Consider the following 20,000-nt stretch of genomic DNA (forward strand, 5'->3'; position numbering starts at 1 on the left):
TTATAACATCCAGCATGATTATGAGCAAGATTTGCCAAAAATCTCTCCTCGAGCAGTCCCTGAGCTTTCCGACTCCATGGTTCAGGGCCTTAACCACATCTCACATACTAACACACCTTTTTGGAAAGGTTAGGACCTAAAGAATCTGAATCCGTAACAAACATCCAAACAAAGCTTTGACATATTGGGAAGATGTTTAATTTTAAAAAAAAACTCTTGATCGGTTCGCAAATATAAAAGTTACTTGTTCTATGGGAAAACATTGTTGAATTTTTGTGTGCTACGGCTTTAAATCTTAAGGAGTTTCTGCTAGTGCTCGATGACCCGGATGCATAAACATCCTCCACAGGTACTAACAGGAGGTTTATAAGGACATGGATAAAAAATAATATATATAATATGTAATATTCAATCATCACCATCTCCATCAGTTCCAGTTGCAGAATCTCTTCCACTTTCTTAATGGCAGAAAGATCTTGGAAGTGCTGACTGAGTTCTGTCATGAGATGTTATGACAGACACATATTTCCTAATTTTAGCAGAAAGGTTGACCTCTGGAAAAGCTTCTCTGATGTCAGACAGCGTGGGGAAGTGTGCAGCATTGATGTTACGTAGTTGCCTCTCTATGAGACGAAACTTCACACAGAACGCTTTCATGTGTGCGTGAGGTTGTGGTACCTGCTTCTTGCCTTGCAGGCTCTTGTTCAGTGTTAGATGATAATAAGATCAACTAGAGGCTAGGTCTACTAACCATAGAGGGTCACTCAGGTCATGAAGAAGTTGGTCTTTTTCTTTCAAAAACTGGTCAATTTTAGGAAATAAAACCTTTGCAGCGCGGAGCTGCGCCTGAGCAGTGACCTCAGATAGGATGTCCATGTTCTGACAAGTCTCTGACAAGTGCTCTGTCTAATGAAGACGTGTCGCACTGTGAGTTGAGCGACCTGGTAGCTGTTAGCGAGGCATATTCTTGAGTTTTGTTTAGATGGCAAAAACATGATTGTTGAGCTATCAGGTTTGCTGCTGTTTGCTTGACTATCTCTCCGTTATATTTTGAGAATTCGCCGCAGGCCAATAAAAAAGGGGCCGCAGTTGGCCATTTTGGTTTCTGTCTGTCATGCTGAAACATGAAATACAATACAAATTTAGTTCTTCAGTTTGCCACATACCACATTATCCACAAGACGGTAAAGCATCGCTCTTTACATTATCATTTTATAGTTCACTATAACATCACTTTATATGTAAAGGAGAGACTGTTTATTTCTCAAACTGCACTGTATCTTGTATTATATTTTTTTGCTTCTTGACTGTTTTTTATGAATGTTCTTAATTGTTTTTACATCTGGTTTTCTTCTGCATTACGTTTTGATGCTTGTAATAGTTTTATATGAAGCACTTTGAATCGCCTTGTTGTTGACATGTGCACAAATAAACATGCCTTGCTCTGATAGGACATTGTTAACTCTATCTGTATTCAACCAGTCAACCTGCTTACAGCTGATAACACACACACACACACACACACACACACAGACACACACACACACACACACACACACACACACACACACACACACACACACATGCATAAGCATACACTTCCATGTTCAGGGACCACTCAGGTCATGTAACTACCACTTAAATCGCTGACCATAGCAGATGGCTGTTGAATGGGGTCTCTCATAGGCCCTTTCACAAAGCGCTAGAGCGGGACGTCCGGTTTGCATGTCTCTCCCCCATTCCCCGTTGTCTTCCCCATTTCCTGTGAGTTTAACCTGCCTTTTTCCTACCATTGTTGGACGGAGTATTACTCATTAAGAACATAGTGAAGAACTAACCCACAGAACTCTAATGTTCTGGTGAGCTTGAAGTTTATTGTGGTTTGCGAACCACGGTGTGTTCTGAGCAACAAGCTACTGCATCCTGTTATGTAGAAACAAGATCGATTTGTAATTAATTTTGGTACAAACTTATATCAGGTAAGGGGGAGAATAGAAAAAAGCCCCCCCCTGAAATGTGTATATTGTAAACACTCGCAGCTGATCCACCCCTTGGGTTAAGTGCCGTTAACTCTGCTAAGGACGCTGTGAATGTAAGCACCGACCCAGCACAAAGACCTATAATGCAGGGGCTTTAGCACCACCGAGCCCCTGAGCAGAGAAGCTGCTGACGCCGGTGCAATGCTGCCACACAATAGGCCCAAACACATATTTCCACAGCAGCATATTTTGACTGACCACTGGGCGCTCTCACAACACATGGCCGGGCCTTCACATTCAGAGGCAAGGTGGTTGAATGTACTATGAGAGGCTCCACTTTTAAAAACAGTTTAGAGTTCGCTGCTGTAAAGACTGAATTGAATAAGTTAGTTACAAGTTATGTTCAGTAAAAGTTGAAGTACGTTGATTACGTAATGCAAGTACATTGTTACGCGTACAAACATGCTAACGCAGTAACTTCAAATATGTCAGCGTGGTCTCTCGGGTTTGAGGCATTCGATACCTCATATGGTGCGGCTTCACAATGATGCAAAATTGATGAACAATAACATGATTAAACGATTGGTTCATCTTCTTGTGGTCACTTGTAGGGAAATGTTCAGAGCCAGCCACAATTTGAGCTCATGTGGTCCCAAGTAATCCAAGTGGGACAGCTTCTAATGGTAGATTCTCTCTCTGCTTTTTGATTCTTCAGAGGGTTAACACAAGCTCAGTTATTTGCAAGCTAATGGATATCAAAGCTCAGGTGTTGATAGTCGACACCGAGCAGATCCGAATTCTTCAGAAGCCTAGATTATCCAAACCAACTCATGTTTTCCCCGTACTACAGCTGACAATGCAGATAAGTTCACCTTAAAACACTTAATTTACTGGAACTGGAATTATCTAAACTATTCGTCATAAGTCTGTTATTACAAACCTTTCTTCACTTGTAAATGAGCAGCTTTGAATGTAAGCAAAGCAAATGTATTGTCTATCTATAGCCATCACGCTGTGTGGCATACTTACATAGTTGTGGTTCTCTACATTATAAGAGGTATTGGTCATTGAAGGGAAATATTGCAGGAATGCAGGACATTTCTGTTATTTATGCTGTGGCCACATGGGCTCTATGATTAAACTGCATAGTGAGTTTAATCATAGAGTCTGGAAACATTGCGTTAAACAGACCCATCTTTTCTCTCACAAATTACTCGAGTTCAATTTGTGTAGTTTAGCCATAATTTATTCTGTTATGTCTGTCATGAGTTGTAGTTTTCTGTTTCCTGTTTTATTTTGTAGTCTTGTGTCCTCTGTGTCTTTACACTACCTGCCCTGGTGGTGTCTGTCTGCTTGGTTCCTGATTGTGTATTCCCTGCACCTGTGCTGCTCTCATTACATCTACCTGTTTCTCGTTATCTCCCTCTTCTATTTAAACCCCATTTGTTGCCTGTCTCTTTGTCGATTAATAGCTTTTGTATCCTGGTCCTTGTTCTGTTCTATCTGTATCTGGTTTGTTTTTTTGTGGAATCTTTTCCTCATTTTTTTGTTGAAATTAAATATTTATTTGGTTGTCGGCATTTGGGTCCTTACTTCCTCCATCCCATGACAATGTCATTGTGCTCGCCACAGCAATGGCTTAGATCCGGTTGCGTAACTACAAACTCCAGAAATGCAAGCAGTCAGGTCATCCGACAGTTTGAAAAGAAGACAATCATCAAAAGCACTTTATACTAAGCGCACCTGTGACGACGTTCATTTCGGCACACACTCCTGTTGAACCAAGAGCTCGCTGTGTAAACTGTGGCGGATGTTTGGGTGATGTTTTTACCCTTTAAAGTCTGAGACATCTTTACTTTACAACCTGTTAGATCATCTCACTGCTAATGTTTTCACACTTTGTTGTGCCAAACCCCCTAACTTTAACAATGAACTTTGGTGAGTAAAACAATACGAAAGATGTCAGAACTGATGGACAAAAGATAAGGCCCAACTTAAACGGGTTCGTCCAAGTCAGATTGATTTCCCTTAACTAAATTGTGGCTTGTTCGTGAAGTTACTGAAGTATGGCCTGAGCTATTAGCAGTAATGACATATTAAACATTCTATTAGCGCCAGAAATGTCAAATACACCACATACTGAACCTGACAGAGCAGTAGTTAAATACAGCAGCGTTGTCAGTGGCTGTAGATATGGCGGGAGTAATGGAGGAAGTCTGATTGCGTAGTATGAAGTCTGCATTCGGAGGTCAAACACAGGACTTTCACCCAGTAGACAGGTGTTTGTGACCTGCATGAAACCAAAAGTCAATGTGGACTTATTTTAAGTTACATGACGTTACATAACTTTACTACTTTGCTTATGTATCGTAGCTTTCTGATTTACGTTACTTAGGTTTTGTAACATTGCTTGACTGCATATCTTGAGTCTATTTATTTGTGGAACAAACATACTTTACAAAAACTATCGAACTTTACTGTGAAAGCAAAAGTTGATTTAGAAAGGACTCTGTGCATGCAGCAATGTACACGTTTATTGTATTCTTCATTGCCTGCGAGGCATTATTAGCATAGTGGCCAGACTTGGTGCTGCAGTTCACATGACACACACCATCAGCCCAAGAGCTTTTTCCATACACAATCCTTAGAACACACTCCTTTCAGTCCAATAAAATGTTAAAACCTAGAAAATTCAATTTTTAAATTACTTGATCCCATTTGTGTGTTTAGCGAGCCAACAGGAAGACAGTTCTTAAACAGGAATGTTCTCCACTGACTTAAAGCTCAAAAAGGACTCTTAAGCATGTTCTATTGGCCCAAATACAGATGCTAACCACTGCTTTGTTGACTGAAAAAAATGTACCTGGGATGAATATGTCCTTGATAAGGTCAAAATTATATAAATTATTGTTATCTTTAAAGTGTTTTATTTTTGGTTTTCTCCCCTGAGTGTCCAGCAACACAGTGATCAGTGCACATGCATACGCCTATGCAGTGTCATGGTTTGGGTAAAGAAATAAACACATTTGTTGTGGAAATGTATATGTTACTGTACAAAAAACTAAGGTAATTACATTGAATTGATTTAACACAGGACCCAAACATTAAAGGTCCTGTTTCATCCAGACTTGAAAGATTTTTATAATATCTTTATAATAACTCTTCACACAGTCATCTTAAATACTCAAACAGAAACCGCATGTGTTCAGATTCCAAAATGAGTCATTCTTCTCTTTAAAAACGTATGCTAACTTTGTTTCTTTTAACTGACGGTTGGCTCTGAGTCACACAGATGTATCCTGGAACTGGATGGAAACCGGTCTATGTGGCAATTCAGTTGCCAGACCTCAATTTCTATACTTTTTTTCAAGGTTCCCGAAACAACATTAAAAAAACAAAAACAAACTAATCCTACACTAAAACCAAAGATAATTATAAAGAAACATATTCAAGCAAATGGGATTATAATGTGTTAATAATCCTTTACACTCTCAACTGTCTGTCTACTGCCGAGGAGGAAACACTTCAGAACTACTCCGTGTCTTGTGAGTTATTAAAGGTGGATTAGTTTCCATCCTGTTCGCTCTCTGTTCCTCTGCTAAGCCAGCTTGCTCAGTTTGAGCTGGATTCAGCCCCTCTGTCTTACTGGAGCTCTGGGTCTGGCCCGGCAGAGAAAAAGTGCTTCGACTTTTGGGACTATTTACTTGTCTGACTTCATCATCTTGACACATGCAGCTTGTTTCCCCCCCACTTACCTCTCTAACTCTGTCTGCTACTGCAAGCCGACACCTTTAGCTAGAACACTTGATCTAGAGCAACACCCTTCAGGCACACAAACACATCGACACACCGTGCTCCTGACTTACCGGGCTGGTTTAGAGTCCGCTTCATGTGTGACGTCAAGTACAGACAAACCATTCTCCTCTGGTATCTGTCGGTGACACTCACTTTCTTTGCCTCACTCTTTCCGTCTGCTCCTCACGTTCCTTCACCATCTCCGCTTTCTGATTTTCCTCTACTCCTCCTTTACTCCTCCTCTTTCCCCCTCACTTCTTCCCCTGTCCGATGCGGTGCAGTCAGCAGCTCAGCTGGGGAGAGCCTCAAACGCTTGCTCTGGTTGCCCTGAAAGTCCCAGTGTCAGCGCTGTGAGAGAGACACCCTGTGTGTGAGTGTGTGTGTGTGTGTGTGGGTGGGTGGGGGCGGAGGGGTGAAGGGGGGTGTGTCTCGTAAAGGGGAAGGAACCACTGGCAGCAGAGGGAGACTGTTTTGGATGACTGAATGTGTAAGTTAGAACACACACACACACACACACACACATACACACACACACACACACACACACACACACACACACACACACACACACACACACACACACACACACAGGAGGTTCAAAGTAACACCACACAGTAGCTTAATGTATTACCCTTGAGGGTAAGTTATCCCTGGGCACCGCACATACTGTATTGTTACCTCTCCTCACCGGGACAGACACACAAACCATTCAGACTGAAACACAAATGGCACTTTCTCTCAAGGAGAGAAAAGATGAGATTATTAATGAGGCCTCTTTGGGATTGTTGGGTCTCGGCCAATGCAACTCCTTGTCATTCCCAACTCATGAAATGCAGCATGGCCCCCGGCAGCTGATATGATGAACCTTGCACCCATTAGTGTCTGAGACGCACTAGATCCTAACTAACAATGATGTAAAAACATTATCAGACGCTTACAGCAATTGAGCAGCAACATTTACTTAACAAACACAGGACTTTTCCCCAGAAGTCTCGCTGTTTATGTCTTGTAAAATAAAACATAACAAACACACTTATTTTATGTAAAAAACAGATTAATTTGAACCCAAACCAAAATATTTTCTTAAGCATAACCAAGTAGTTTTGTTGCAAACCCACGTTGGAAGTTTTTTTTAAACGTTTTAAGTGACACGCCAAGCAGAGTCATGAGAATAAAACTGAAAGGTTGGAATCTTCATTTCTGTAGATATGGAGGTATAAAGTAGTTAGTAGTACCTATTATCATGTGGAAGCTATGGCTGAAAATATAAGACCGCACTGATCGCTGATCAGTTGCAGTACTGATTATAAAAGGAATGATTTATGCATAGTTATTGAACAAAAGAAGCCAATGTTTTTAAATCTTGTCTAAACTGGCAGCTGTACAAGTACTTTTCCAAAGTCACTTAAACTTAACAGTGGCCACTAGTGGCAACTAGAGAATAAAATGCATGCTAAAATGTAGTGCAACAGGGGGACAAGTAGAAAGGAGTCAATAGGAAATTTAAGCAGTTTGGTCAGTTTCACAGTGAGTCTACTGGACGGAAAGTTAGCTAACATCACCTATAATGCTGTGCAGTGAGTCTGCAGCAGCAGTCATCATCGAATGTTATCTGACTGCAGCATTCACTTAACATTTGGTAATGTTCCACGTGGAAAGCGTGTCCTCAGCTGTATCAGCTGATGCACACATCATGTGCAGTAAACCTAATTAGGCCTGTGTGTTGACAGGAGGATAAGCCTGTGTCTGTGTGCATCAGCATGTGTGTGAAATTGTACAAATCAGAGCCAGCACATTTGTACACAGTCAGGTAATGAGTGCTAAGGAATAGCAAACTGTGTCCCTGTACTTGTGCACATTCTCAGTCCTAACAGGGTTAGAGAGTCGTGGTCCGGCTCTTTTAATTCTATTCAGTTTATTTTGTACAGCTCGGAATCACAAATTACAAAGTATCCTTGGAGAGCTTTACAGTCTGTATACATAACATCTCTGTCCCAAGAATTTACTTTGGATCAGGTAAAACTCCCCCAAAAAATAGAAAAAACCTTTCCAGGGGGAAAAAAGGGACGAACACTCCAGGAGAGCAACAGAGGAGGATCCCTGCCCCTGCATGGACAGAAGCAATAGATTCTAGAAGCAATAGAACTTAACAGTTACTGCACATTACATGAATTATAAATATGAATTATTCATATAATGATTAACCGCTAGAATTGTAGTGTACATCAAACTGCCTTTTAGCACATCTCTGTGGGCTCCTGACAGCAAGTGAAGGTCCATTACTGGATGTCCATATTTGCTTGTTTCGGGTGGATTTTGCTTTATTGACATCCTTACTGCATGGATTCATACTCAGCCTTACAACTAGACCTTCATTGGAGGTTCCTACACAAGACAGGGCCTAAAAATGAGATAATAATGTCCGTGTCGCCTTCCATTTGAACATGGTGAACAACATTCAGATTACTCAGGTTGTATAAAGTCTTCTTTTTTTTCTGCTCTCTAAAATGTAATAGAGGTTGTCTCAGTTTGGACTTTGACCGGTGCTATACTTTATATTTGTCGTTAAAGTTCCTGGATAAATACCAGGATCTCAGTTCCCATTATTTATCCTCAATGTCCCAGCTCAGCTCGCTCTGAGCCTTCAGATTGTCTTGTGAAATGAGGAAGTAGAGCATGGGAGCAATGTCAAAATAATGACTGAAGAGGAAGACAACTTGTATTTTGCAAAGGTGATTCCAGGGAAATGAAAACAGTAGTCTAGATTAGCTCTGCAGCTTCATCTTTATACGTAAGTTTGTCTTAGTAGAGCTCAAATACATTCCTGATGACCTATTCTGCATTTCAGCATTAGGAAAGGGAGGCGTGAGAGAAAAAGCCATGGGACCACCAATGTCAAATCCACCCTGTGTGCACAATGGATATCTGTCCCACATTTCCAGGCAATTCATCCAAAACTTGTCATATTTCCTTCAGGTGCAACAGAAGTGCTGCCACCTGTGGCGTCCACAGCTATGTGTGCCTCCGTTTGGGAGTAAGAGCAACTCACCAATGTTATGGATATTCAGTTTGCTGATGACTCACACAGTTACAACAACTGATCTCTCTTGTTGAACATCAGTACAAGGATCCAATCACAAAGTCATTTCAAATAAAGTGGACGTAGTGGTGAACCTAAGGGACTCTGACAGGAGAGTTGTTGTTTTGGGCTCCTTTAATATCAGAAATGTCAAAGTGGCACTAACTTTAAGAATGTATTGGCTCGAAGGTTACAACTCAAATGCATGTGAGGTAAACTGGACTGATGTGTATGACTGGAACAAGGAAGCAGTGATGTTGTTTCCATTAAATCTCCTCTTTCCACAGCAAAGTGCAATTTTCTTTGGTAATGGTGGCATAGTTGTCCGTTGGGCCACACATCCTGATGAGGTCTGATCTCACGGCTCTTCCAAATGCCAACAAAACACTATTTTCTCAGAGGGGGTTTCATTGCTGCGGTGACAACACTGACATTCATTACTGATTTATTAGTTTGTTTGTCAGCATGCAAAGACATGCCATCAGAGTAAAAGTGCATGGATGAATAATTTAATGTTTTCGGGGTTGAAATTCAGCCAGAAGGGTTCCATTATGAATTTCTCTGCATGCGTTCTGTGCTCCTCCTCTGCAGACACATCATGACGGAGCTGATCGAAACTGAGAGGCTGTATGTGGAGGAACTGCAAAGCATCATGGAGGTACAGTATGACTGCTGCTTCTACAACAGCTCTATTGCATCATGGCTGACTTACATTAAAACAACTTTTTTTATGCTGTTGTTGGACGTTTAACCTTTAATTCACCCATTAAAGGACCATCAGGTAAATTACCACTTGGCTATTCATTAATATTCCCTAACCTTCTTCAGTTTTCAGTGATGAGAAACTGACCCTTTTGTTTACCTTTGGTTTGAGCAGCACATAATCTGACTCATTTGGGGGCTTGTTCCCAACTTTTTTGGTTGAGTGAAATTTTGAGTTGATCGATTTCGAAAAATGAACTCGAATTATTTAACTTTAAATTGCATTGACGTTAATAATTACTGGTTATATGCAATTTAGAAAAAATTGATTAAAAAAAATATAGACTTTAGACTGACTGAGATTGAATTCTTGGTTTGGGAGATGAGACACACTGAGGGGAAGTTTCTAGTTTATTGAGGTCATATGTAGCATGCTGGACATGAGCGCTGCGATGATTACTAGTTCATCGATTAGTAGATCAACTGAGAATTAATAGGAAACTACTTGTATAATAGATCAACTGTTTATCATCATTTGGTATATAGTCCATCTCCATGGGCACTGGATCCTATACATCCCATAATGCAACTTGTTATTGTCTGTCCTTTAATGTTAGACTGCCTAGTAAACATGCCAAGTCTAAGGAAGTGAAGTCAAAGCTCCTCCTCAGACACAGACAACTGGTTGAGCTGTACCCTTCAGGACTAGTACATCCTCTTGTAGATTTAAAGTCCCCTTAAGGACAGTATATATCTGATGGAGTCTAACTGATGCCATTTTATACTTTTAGCGCACAGATCTAATCATGTGGACAGTAAACTGAATACATTGCTGTTGTAGAGTTTAGTACTTAGTAGCAGACATGGAATATACTATTCATGGCTATGTTTTCATTGGTGTAAGAAGAAGAAGAAGAAGTAAGAATCTGTGTTTTTGTACGCTTAGTAAGTCCTTCATATTATAGAGAGCGGATCCTCTTCAGGAAGTCCACAATGTTTTTACAGTAGCCCAGAAGGGACAAACCAAACACTGCTCCAAAGAGAGACTTTGCAGTTCTTTCCAGATATCCAATAGCACAATGACTACTGGTGCACCGCTTTGTTCCATAACTGCATTTATTACGTTTTAATAACAATCTCATTATTTCCCTCATTACTTCAACCTTCAGACTCCTGTCAGTGTTTGAACTCTACATGATCTCCCGAGATAAATATGTCCAATGTATTTTGTGTTGGTTTACACGCAGATGAACTCCTGCAGCATTGATCTGACTGCTTTGTATTGATTACATGAACAGAGTGGTGCACACTAGTGCATGTTGCTCTATAAGTCATCCTCATTCCCCACAGGGAGCAACTTGTAGTCAAACTGCAATGGGCAGATTCTAAGAATCTTCTTCTTCTTCTCCTTTTTCTTCTTCTTCTTCGCAGGGTTATTTTGCAGAGCTAGATAACTCAGAGCTCAGCCACCTCATCCCTCCGTCGCTGGACAACAAAAGGGATGTGCTGTTTGGCAACCTGCCAGAGATATATGAGTTCCACAACAGGTAGGTACATCATCCTGCTTTGTGCTCTACTGCATCTGGGACACATATCATATAGGTAACAAATTGTCCGGGATGTTCTCTTTAGGGCTGACATAGGACACCACTCCAACATGTTGAGAAATCTAAGGCTCGCAGCTGCTGTCCAGTGCTTGGCTATGAATGGATCATTGCTATTTGCACAGACATGATAACAAATAATCCAGTTTTGTATTGAGGAATATTGACTTTTTTTGTGACTCTGCAGCCAGCATGCGGTCACATATTTTAAATAGTTTGTGGTTACTTCCTGAAACCGTAGCTCCACTCACAGAGCATGTGTGCCTGTCTCACTGTCTGTGCTTACAAGACAGTCCTCCAAAGCAACTGGCAACCTGCGGACAAATGCAGAGACATTATAGGCAGTCTGCAGAGTCTCTGAAGGCCTAAACCAAAGCGCTGCTCCTCCTTTGCCTCCCTCCTTCCTGTCTATGTGCTCTCTTTCTTTTTGGTCCACTTCCTTTCCTCTCCCTCTTGCTTCCTGTTTGGCCTCTCTCGGTCCCCCTCCCTGTCAACTTGTTAGTGCTTCCTCTCATCTCATCACAGTAACTGCTGAAAGTGTCTTTCCACTTCTTTAATCTCCTTGGCTCTGAACTCTTTCTCTTTGAACTCCTTGGTTTTTACAGTTCAAAGGCCAAGACCCAAATGGTTGTGCTTTGAAATGAGTACTCCATCAATGTGGTATTGCAAAGTTGGGAGAAAACCACAAATTATAAGATACTTTAATACTTATTAAACTTATACTACTTTTAGTCATTAAATTTATCCTCATCCATTTTTTCACGTTACATTCATTCAGTCTTTTAAAAAAAAACTTCTGTCTTCACAGGAAACTACTGAGGTAGGTTTAGGAAAGAATTGTGGCTTGGCTTGAATAACTACAGACGAGTCGCTACTTCAGTACAGAAGTTATGTGACAATTAAATAAACCTTAAATTTGCGTTTGACAGGCGACACGAACCGCTTTATTGTTCAAGTCATCCACCTGCACTCTTTCTTTCGGCTGGTTCATGATTATGTGGTTTACATTGTTTTTTTTCAGGAAATTTCACGAAAATATAATAAATTTTCACGAAATATAGAACATTCATTTGTGTAAGTATTTTATCCATAATGCAATCAGGAGGGTATTTTTGTTTGATGCTCCCTGCCTTTCAAACCCCACACACTGTTGCTTTGTGCTGTCAAGGTTCAAACTGAGATGACCTTAAAGACATCATCACAGGACTTGACACAGTACTAAAGAGACATAGATGTTTCACAGGACGTTTGACAATCAAATTGTTAGAGTTTAATTGTAAAAAGGGAGGGGCTTTGACATAGTGGTCATATTTAACAAACACATGAATGATAAGTAGGCCAACTTACCCAAGAATAACTACAGCAAATATACTGAAGGAATGTTCAAGTTATTGAAGCTAAAACTGCTGACACTCGTTAGTAATTTGACTTCCAGCCCGCCAAAGAAAAAATGACAGTGTGTGTTCTTAGTCTCTTTGTTCACATGTCCCTGCAGGACATTTCTGAGGGAGCTGGAGAACTGTGCAGAGAAGCCAGAGCTGGTGGGGACCTGCTTTCTGAAAAGGGTGAGTAACATACTGGTGGAAATGTATTTTACATCATGATTTGTATTTTGTTCATTTACACTTCAACTCCTGAATAATACATACTTTTTAAAAACTACTTTTAGTAGGTTTTACTGATACGACATCTGTACTTTTACTTCCAAATGATTATTGGAAGTAATCAATGCCTGCACTTACTCTCTGCTTCTCTTGCGTGTCCCTCAAAAAGTGAACTGTTCAAACATGGTGCAGGGAGGGGGTCCTGCAGAGGGTGACTCATACAATGACCAACCATAAGTCAACTTTTGCTCCAAAGGAGCCCAGTTCAGTGCAGACACACGCTTCAATTGACTCAAGTTGTCACAGTTGTCAGTGCAGGGAAACAGAAACCAAATGCAGACACATGAGGAAGCAACAGAGGGAGGTTTGGGATTCATTTTCTTAAGCTTGAATTGATAAAGAGTCCAAAAGGCTTTACCAGTCCGGGAAGTAACAGCCAGCCTGAAGTAGCAGACAGGTAGCAGAGAGGTAGCAAAGAGGTAGCAGGCAGGCTGGAGTAGCAGACACGTAGCAGACACGTAGCAAAGAGGTAGCAGGCAGGCTGGAGTAGCAGGTAGCAGACGGGTAACATGCATGTTGGAGTAGCAGACAGGTAGCAGACAGGTATCAGGCAGGCTGGAGAGCAGGTAGCAGACAGGTAGCAGGCAGGCTGGAGTAGCAGGTAGCAGGCAGGCTGAAGACCAGTTAGCAGACAGGTAGCAGGCAGGCTGGAGAGCAGGTAGCAGACAGGTAGCAGGCAGGCTGGAGTAGCAGGTTGCAGACAGGTAGCAGGCAGGCTGCAGTAGCAGGTTGCAGACACGTAGCAGGCAGGCTGGAGTAGCAGGTAACAGACACGTAGCAGGCAGGCTGGAGTAGCAGGTTGCAGACAGGTAGCAGGCAGGCTGCAGTAGCAGGTTGCAGACACGTAGCAGGCAGGCTGGAGTAGCAGGTAACAGACACGTAGCAGGCAGGCTGGAGTAGCAGGTAGCAAGATGCTGCATAGTAGAGTCCAGGGAGGAAGCCTCACTTGAACAAAACTATTACCACGCCCCCTTGACCACTAGATGGATAGCGATACTGACACTCCATTGGCTTGTGCGACGCAAAGACTGGTCCCATATTGTAAAACATGAGATTTTCAACGTCAGGATTTCTGTACAGTTGTGATGTAACAACTGTACAATATTCAAAATAATACAGTTTAAACATTCTAAATGTGTCCCACAAACCATATTATTTTCCTAAAAGAGTTAAAAGAAAGCATGCACTAGTTACTGGTTCCCCCCAATGGTTAGCAATGTTGTTTTGGGCAAACATCTTTGTTGTTGCATTAAGTCCTTCTTTGTGACCAATGTTCAACCAAAATCTTTTGGATCTGATAGAATTGCCTGTGACCGTAATCCAGATAGGAGTTACTTCATGTCATCCTTCAAACAGATTGGTCAGAGCAAATGAATAATTTGTATGCATATCTCGTGGGAAACAGGGTTAAATAGGGTTCGTCCCGTGATGGTGGGCTCCTTTAATGAATGAGGAGATGAGATGTGCCAGGGATGTGCCCAAATGAGAGACTACAGCGGAAATTGCCCAGAAAAGGACACAAGTTGATTTACTGTGAGGCTCAGATACGTCTTTGTGTTGACAGAAAGAAGAGCTGCAGGTGTATGAAAAGTACTGTCAGAACAAACCCCGCTCTGAAGTCCTCTGGAGACAGTGTGGAGACAGCCTGTTCTTTCAGGTAACACACACACACACACACACACACACACACACACACACACACACACACACACACACACACACACACACACACACACACACACACACACAGAACCTCCTAACTCTAGAATTGAAATCGTCAACATTGTCGCGGTCCCATTCTGTGACCTGACAGGACAGTGTGCTTTGACATGAACATGCAGCTTTACCACTAGCTCTGAAGGTGTGTCTCGTTCCCCTCCTGATGGAGAATGCTTGGTGTATATGACGACAGGAATGCCAGAAGAAACTGGACCACAAACTGTCTCTGGACGCCTACCTGCTGAAGCCTGTCCAGAGGATCACCAAATACCAACTCATGGTCAAGGTACACACGCACGCATGCACGCACGCACGCACGCACGCACACACGCACGCACACACGCACGCACACACACACACCCACACACACACACACACACCCACACACACACAAAAACACACGCACAAACACACTCACAACACTGAGAACTGTTGTGAACTCTGGAGGCTTTCTTGCTTTTTGGTTGAGAAGCTTCTTTGATTTGGCTACAAATGATGTTTGCCTGGTATTTCAGTCCATTAATAACCACATTTAGAAGTTATTCATATGAGATAGATTTTGTAAACAACCCTTTTTATGCACTTTGAAGGTGTCGCAAATCATTTGTTACATAATGAAATATTTTGCCATCTTTTGCCTCATCAAGGCAACATGGCAGCGGCTGAGCCTGCGGCTAGCAGTGGCAGCATCTCTGCTCAGGTAGACATGACTCTATTACATATAGAGTTGTTTGCTACTATATTAATGCCTTTTCTTGACTTAATTTACATAATGGTCCAGCTACAATTGTATCACAGTTCCCAGTTATTGGTGGTTTACTCACCCAGTGTTGTGACAGACAGAAAAAAATGTCATATTTGCTTCCATATGGTATCGCATTGTCAATCTTTATTCTTTTTTAATCCCAATTTAATCTTTTTCTGACCCCTTCCTGTCTTCCAGGAGATGTTAAAGTGCAGTAAGGGAGAGGGGACGGCTGAGTTGGAGGAGGCTTTATCCACCATGCTGGACATCATCAAGTCTGTCAACGACTCCATGCACCAAATAGCCATCACCGGCTTTGAGGTCAGTGAGTGGAATTCATTCGTCATCGCAGCGTTATCATGCTTTGCAAAGAGGAAGTTAAGAATACTTGATGAAAGATATTGATATTACTGTTATTTAACACTCAAACAAACTAAACTGTATCTGATACCTTTCTTGTACATACTACCACCTTTGCACCTACCGTATATATAGTGTTTTCATATTTTATATGTTTTCTCCGTCTCTTGTCAAATCAGTGTTTTTTCTTTATTTTTTATTAAACTTCTATGTTATATGAGGCAAACGTTTTTGTCAACTAATGTTTTTTTTTGTTGAAATAAGTTGAAAGTTGAGGGACTTTTGAAATGAAATTGAGCCAACCACTGTTGAGTTTCAGAGCTGTTGGATTGAATTTCATGGTTGTGTTTCCCTCTCCCATGATCCACTGCAGTATTAGCTGTAACGCTAACACCCGGTTTTGAAATGGGTTGAAAGGAAGAGGGCAGGGAGTGATTTGGTGGATTTTTTCTTCATCATTAGCATTGTGTTGATCACAGACATAGCCATGTAACATGTATGCATGGTGAAAAAGAGATTACAATATAACTTACGACAGAAGGCTGAAGTTAACAATGGAAACCACTTGACGAGTTAATTGAACAATTATTTGGGGATTTGTCATCCATTGTATACATTCTGAAATTATTTTACACCTAGGGAAGTGTTTCCAGGCCTTGGTTTGTTTGTCTGAATCAGGTGGGAAATGATACTTCTGGTCCGTTCTTTATTTGCTCTGGTTCAGTTTCACAGGGCATCAAAGCACTTTGACTCAACACTGATCTGTGAGTGTGAATCGCAAATGACTTTAGGAACATCCCTGTTCTTGTGGACTTTATTTAGCATATAGTATGTTCTCTTCAGCCCAGATGTCCAAGCATCACATTTCGGCAGAAGTCCGTTATCTCCCACTCCCACGTTACACCTCTTGTTGCCTGGGTCCATCTCAACAAATGGACACAGGCAACCTGTAGGCAGCCTGTAATCCCCTGCGATTTGATCCTCTCTTTGCAATTGGGTCGGATTATGTTCTCACTGCAACTGAACCGTACTACGGGTTTGCTTGGAAAGCGTCAATGTGAGATTTCACCCTCCAGGAGTACACAGGGATCCCAATATACCCACTTTGTGTTTTTCTTATTGCTAGAGATGTTTTTGCAGACCTTTCTTTTCAGACTCCACTGTGTGCTTTAGATGATTGTATGAAGAGTTTTTGGGGCACAACCTTTTTTGGAGTACACTGTTGCTGTTATACAACAGTATACAACAATCCTGAAAAGTGTAGCTCCCAGTAAAAGTCTGTCCACACACCACCTAAACTCAGCTCCAAATAATGTATGAACCAAACACACACAACAATGTTTTTTATATGTACTTTTTATTCTCAGTGAGGACATTCCATCTCATTCCCTGACCATTCATATCTGTATGTTTGCTCTCGCCAGTTCTTTCAAAGACATTTCTTGTGCACCACAACTGCGCAGAGGGGAAGTAGTGATGTCTATCATTGGATGGATCTGCTTGGCTACACAGAGACACGCTGCGTGTGATCATGGGTAAACAGATGTAGTTCTGGGGCACTTGCTGGTTACTCACTGGTTCTGTCATTTATTTTTGATAAGTGCAGTGCAGATACAGCTCACTCTAAGACAGGGGATGATCTACTTTGGGTAAATGTCTTTGGATTCATGACTTTAAAATTGAGAAAGTGTGAAATGTTTATGACGAAAAAAATGCAAAGAAGCAAAAGAAAAACTGATGTTTTGTGCTTACATTTTTTATTTTTCAACACGAGAGGTTCGCTTGAATAAAACAGGAAATCACGAGCATTTACCACTTAATATATGTAATATTGGAAAAGGATTATAAGATCACGATCATGGTATTATTGCTTATTGATGTATATTATGACCAGAATAAATAGTATTTTCGATTATGACATTCGCCAATTGCCAGTTTCTAAAATATATAATACATAATAAATCAGTAAGCTAAATAAAAAAATAAAATAATAAAGACGATATCATAAATTATAATAAAGACAATACATATGTATGTTATAATCTTAAAAAAACACAATGAGTTTTATGATTTTAACAGCATCTTTACTATTATTACTAGTTCAAAGTATGTGAGCAATACCGTCAGTGATGTCATACAGGACGTCCTGTTGATGGTAGACCCCAATTAAGGTTTAAAGGAATCTGATGAAATTCTTTAGAATCTGGCTTTATCGTGGTCCAACGGTTTGATTTAAGGAGACTCTCTGAAAGTAATTTGACTCTTTGTTTATTTAACTACATTCCACCATTGCAATGCTCATTTTAACATTTTTTCTGAATTTCCCTTTTTTCCAAGATGATACCGCCAACGACTGATTGGAACAAACTTTCTGAAAAGCCAAAACTCGCCTTTAATTGCTTAATACAACCGGAGTCATTTGGCCTGTTCATGAGCAGCTGCTCGTAAACAGATTTGGTCATGAGCATAATCAACGCCAATGATTTGTTATATAAGGCTGCCTGTTCCAATCTATTTGTGAACAACTTCATACAGCAGAGATTGAAGACCAGCTGTCAGAAATTTAGCAAAACTATGTTGAATGAACTTAGCAGTGTCAGTAGTCGTACCAAGGGGCCCAAAAAAGGAGAACATATTTGTAAATGCTGTCATCCCTGAGCTGCACTGTGCCAGAAATAAAGAGGGAATGTGTCAACATGAAATAAGATGCCTAAAACATCCTACTTAAAGGAAAAAACTGAACGCTGCACAAAGCCTTCTCCAGCACATCCCAAAGATTTTCAATGGGGTTAAGGTCTGGACTCCATGTGTGAAAATGATGTCTCATGCTTCCTGAACCACTATTTCACAGTTTGAGCCCGATGAATCATGGCATTGTCATCTTGGAATATACCCGTGCCATCAGGGAAGAAAAAAATCCATTGATGGAATAACCTGGTCATTGCTGAACCTGGTCGTTGCTCAACCTAGATCTGACCAACTGCAGCAACCCGAGATCATAGCACTGCCCCCACAGGCTTGTAGAGTAGGCAGTGGTAGTTAAATCCAGGCGGCGACTTTCTTTTTGGCCAGGCAGTGTATCAATTTCATTATGATGGTAAATGTAGGCAATTAAAGCAAACAATGTCTTAATACGTGTATGTTGATTCAGAAAGCTGAGTTCCCTGTTTGTGGAGCCATTCCAGCAGTGCCTACATGTACCAAAATGCATTGAGCTGAAGCTACTGGTGCAAAGCCAAAACATAGTACAGCTGAGTTTTCTTTATGGAGGCTTTGTTCCCAGGTGATTGTTGGGTGTTGTAACAGAGGACGTTCTGCAGACATTCTATAGGAGTTATAATCTTCCTAGCAACTGATGAACTTCACAAGTTCTAAAGCTAATAGATAATAATACAAAATAAACATATAAAAAACCCATTTTTTATTGTGTTAATGTCCATTCCAGCTGGTAAAATTGGAAAACGGTACTCAAATAAGATTTTACGGGTTATACTTTTTCTTGATTTCTCTTTGACTCTTTTTGATCCACGAAAGCAAGAGAACTGCACTCTGCACATAACATGGCTGCCACTGATGACTGTACTGAGTTGTGCTCTAAATGTCTGACTGTCCCTTTGTTGATGTTTACAGGGGAACCTGAGTGAACTGGGAAAACTGCTGATGCAGGGATCCTTTCACGTGTGGACTGATCACAAGAGAGGCCACAGCAAGGTACAATACCTCCACTCCAGTTGAGTTACTGTCCTATACGTCACCAACTACTTGATATATCCTGCATTTTTATTTCATGGATGGATGGAAGGATGAATTGATGGATGGATGGATAAGATGGATGGGTGGATGGATAGATGCATCGGTTGATGGCAGGATGGAAGGATGGAAGGATGGATGGATGGATGGATGAATGGAAGGATGGATGGATGGATGGATGGGTAGATGGATAGAGGGTTGGATGGTTTGGAGGATTAAACCACAAAAGCATGTGTAGAGAAATGCTAATACATTTTCATATTGTATGTAAAAAAGGAAAATGAGCATGGGGAGAGTGTTCTGAGAAGTCCTCAACAGAGCAGCAGGGTTGGGAATTAATTCAATCAAAGACGCTTTGTGATTTATAGTAAATTTAATTAAACATTTCTTGTAAACCATCAAGATAAATGTTAGCATTTATATTCATCAAGGTTATCAACAAAAAAAAACAGGACAAGGTTACTGCAAATGGAGACTGTAATAATTATTGCAGTTGTGGAAAAAACACGTTATGAAATAAAAACGTTATGAAACATGTTTTCTCTTCAGAAAGTGAAGAGATGCATAACAGATGAAAACACAGTGGCGAAAGAAGGTTTATGA

General features: G+C 40.9%; 2 protein-coding genes across 6 annotated transcripts in view; one reads left to right on the forward strand and one right to left on the reverse strand.

Annotated features, from left to right (window-relative positions):
- LOC137795612 (lactosylceramide 1,3-N-acetyl-beta-D-glucosaminyltransferase A-like) overlaps nt 1-6,073 on the reverse strand; it is a 14,675-nt gene extending 8,602 nt beyond the window's left edge. The window contains exon 1 of the mRNA XM_068593192.1: nt 5,846-6,073. The gene's annotated coding sequence lies outside the window, so the exon portion shown is untranslated. The remainder of the gene's footprint in view (nt 1-5,845) is intronic.
- Nucleotides 1-20,000, forward strand: part of mcf2l2 (MCF.2 cell line derived transforming sequence-like 2) — a 99,919-nt gene that overhangs the window by 44,565 nt on the left and 35,354 nt on the right. For all 5 annotated transcript variants that reach the window (XM_068593185.1, XM_068593189.1, XM_068593187.1 and 2 more), the window contains exons 16-22: nt 9,445-9,511; nt 10,987-11,102; nt 12,655-12,724; nt 14,388-14,480; nt 14,736-14,828; nt 15,486-15,608; nt 19,278-19,358. In XM_068593185.1, coding sequence (XP_068449286.1) covers nt 9,445-9,511; nt 10,987-11,102; nt 12,655-12,724; nt 14,388-14,480; nt 14,736-14,828; nt 15,486-15,608; nt 19,278-19,358 — 643 coding nt within the window. The remainder of the gene's footprint in view (nt 1-9,444; nt 9,512-10,986; nt 11,103-12,654; nt 12,725-14,387; nt 14,481-14,735; nt 14,829-15,485; nt 15,609-19,277; nt 19,359-20,000) is intronic.

Source organism: Clinocottus analis, unplaced genomic scaffold (assembly GCF_023055335.1).
Source record: "Clinocottus analis isolate CAN_PGR_092001 unplaced genomic scaffold, fCliAna1.0.p SCAF_29, whole genome shotgun sequence".
Classification (NCBI taxonomy): Eukaryota; Metazoa; Chordata; class Actinopteri; order Perciformes; family Cottidae; genus Clinocottus; species Clinocottus analis.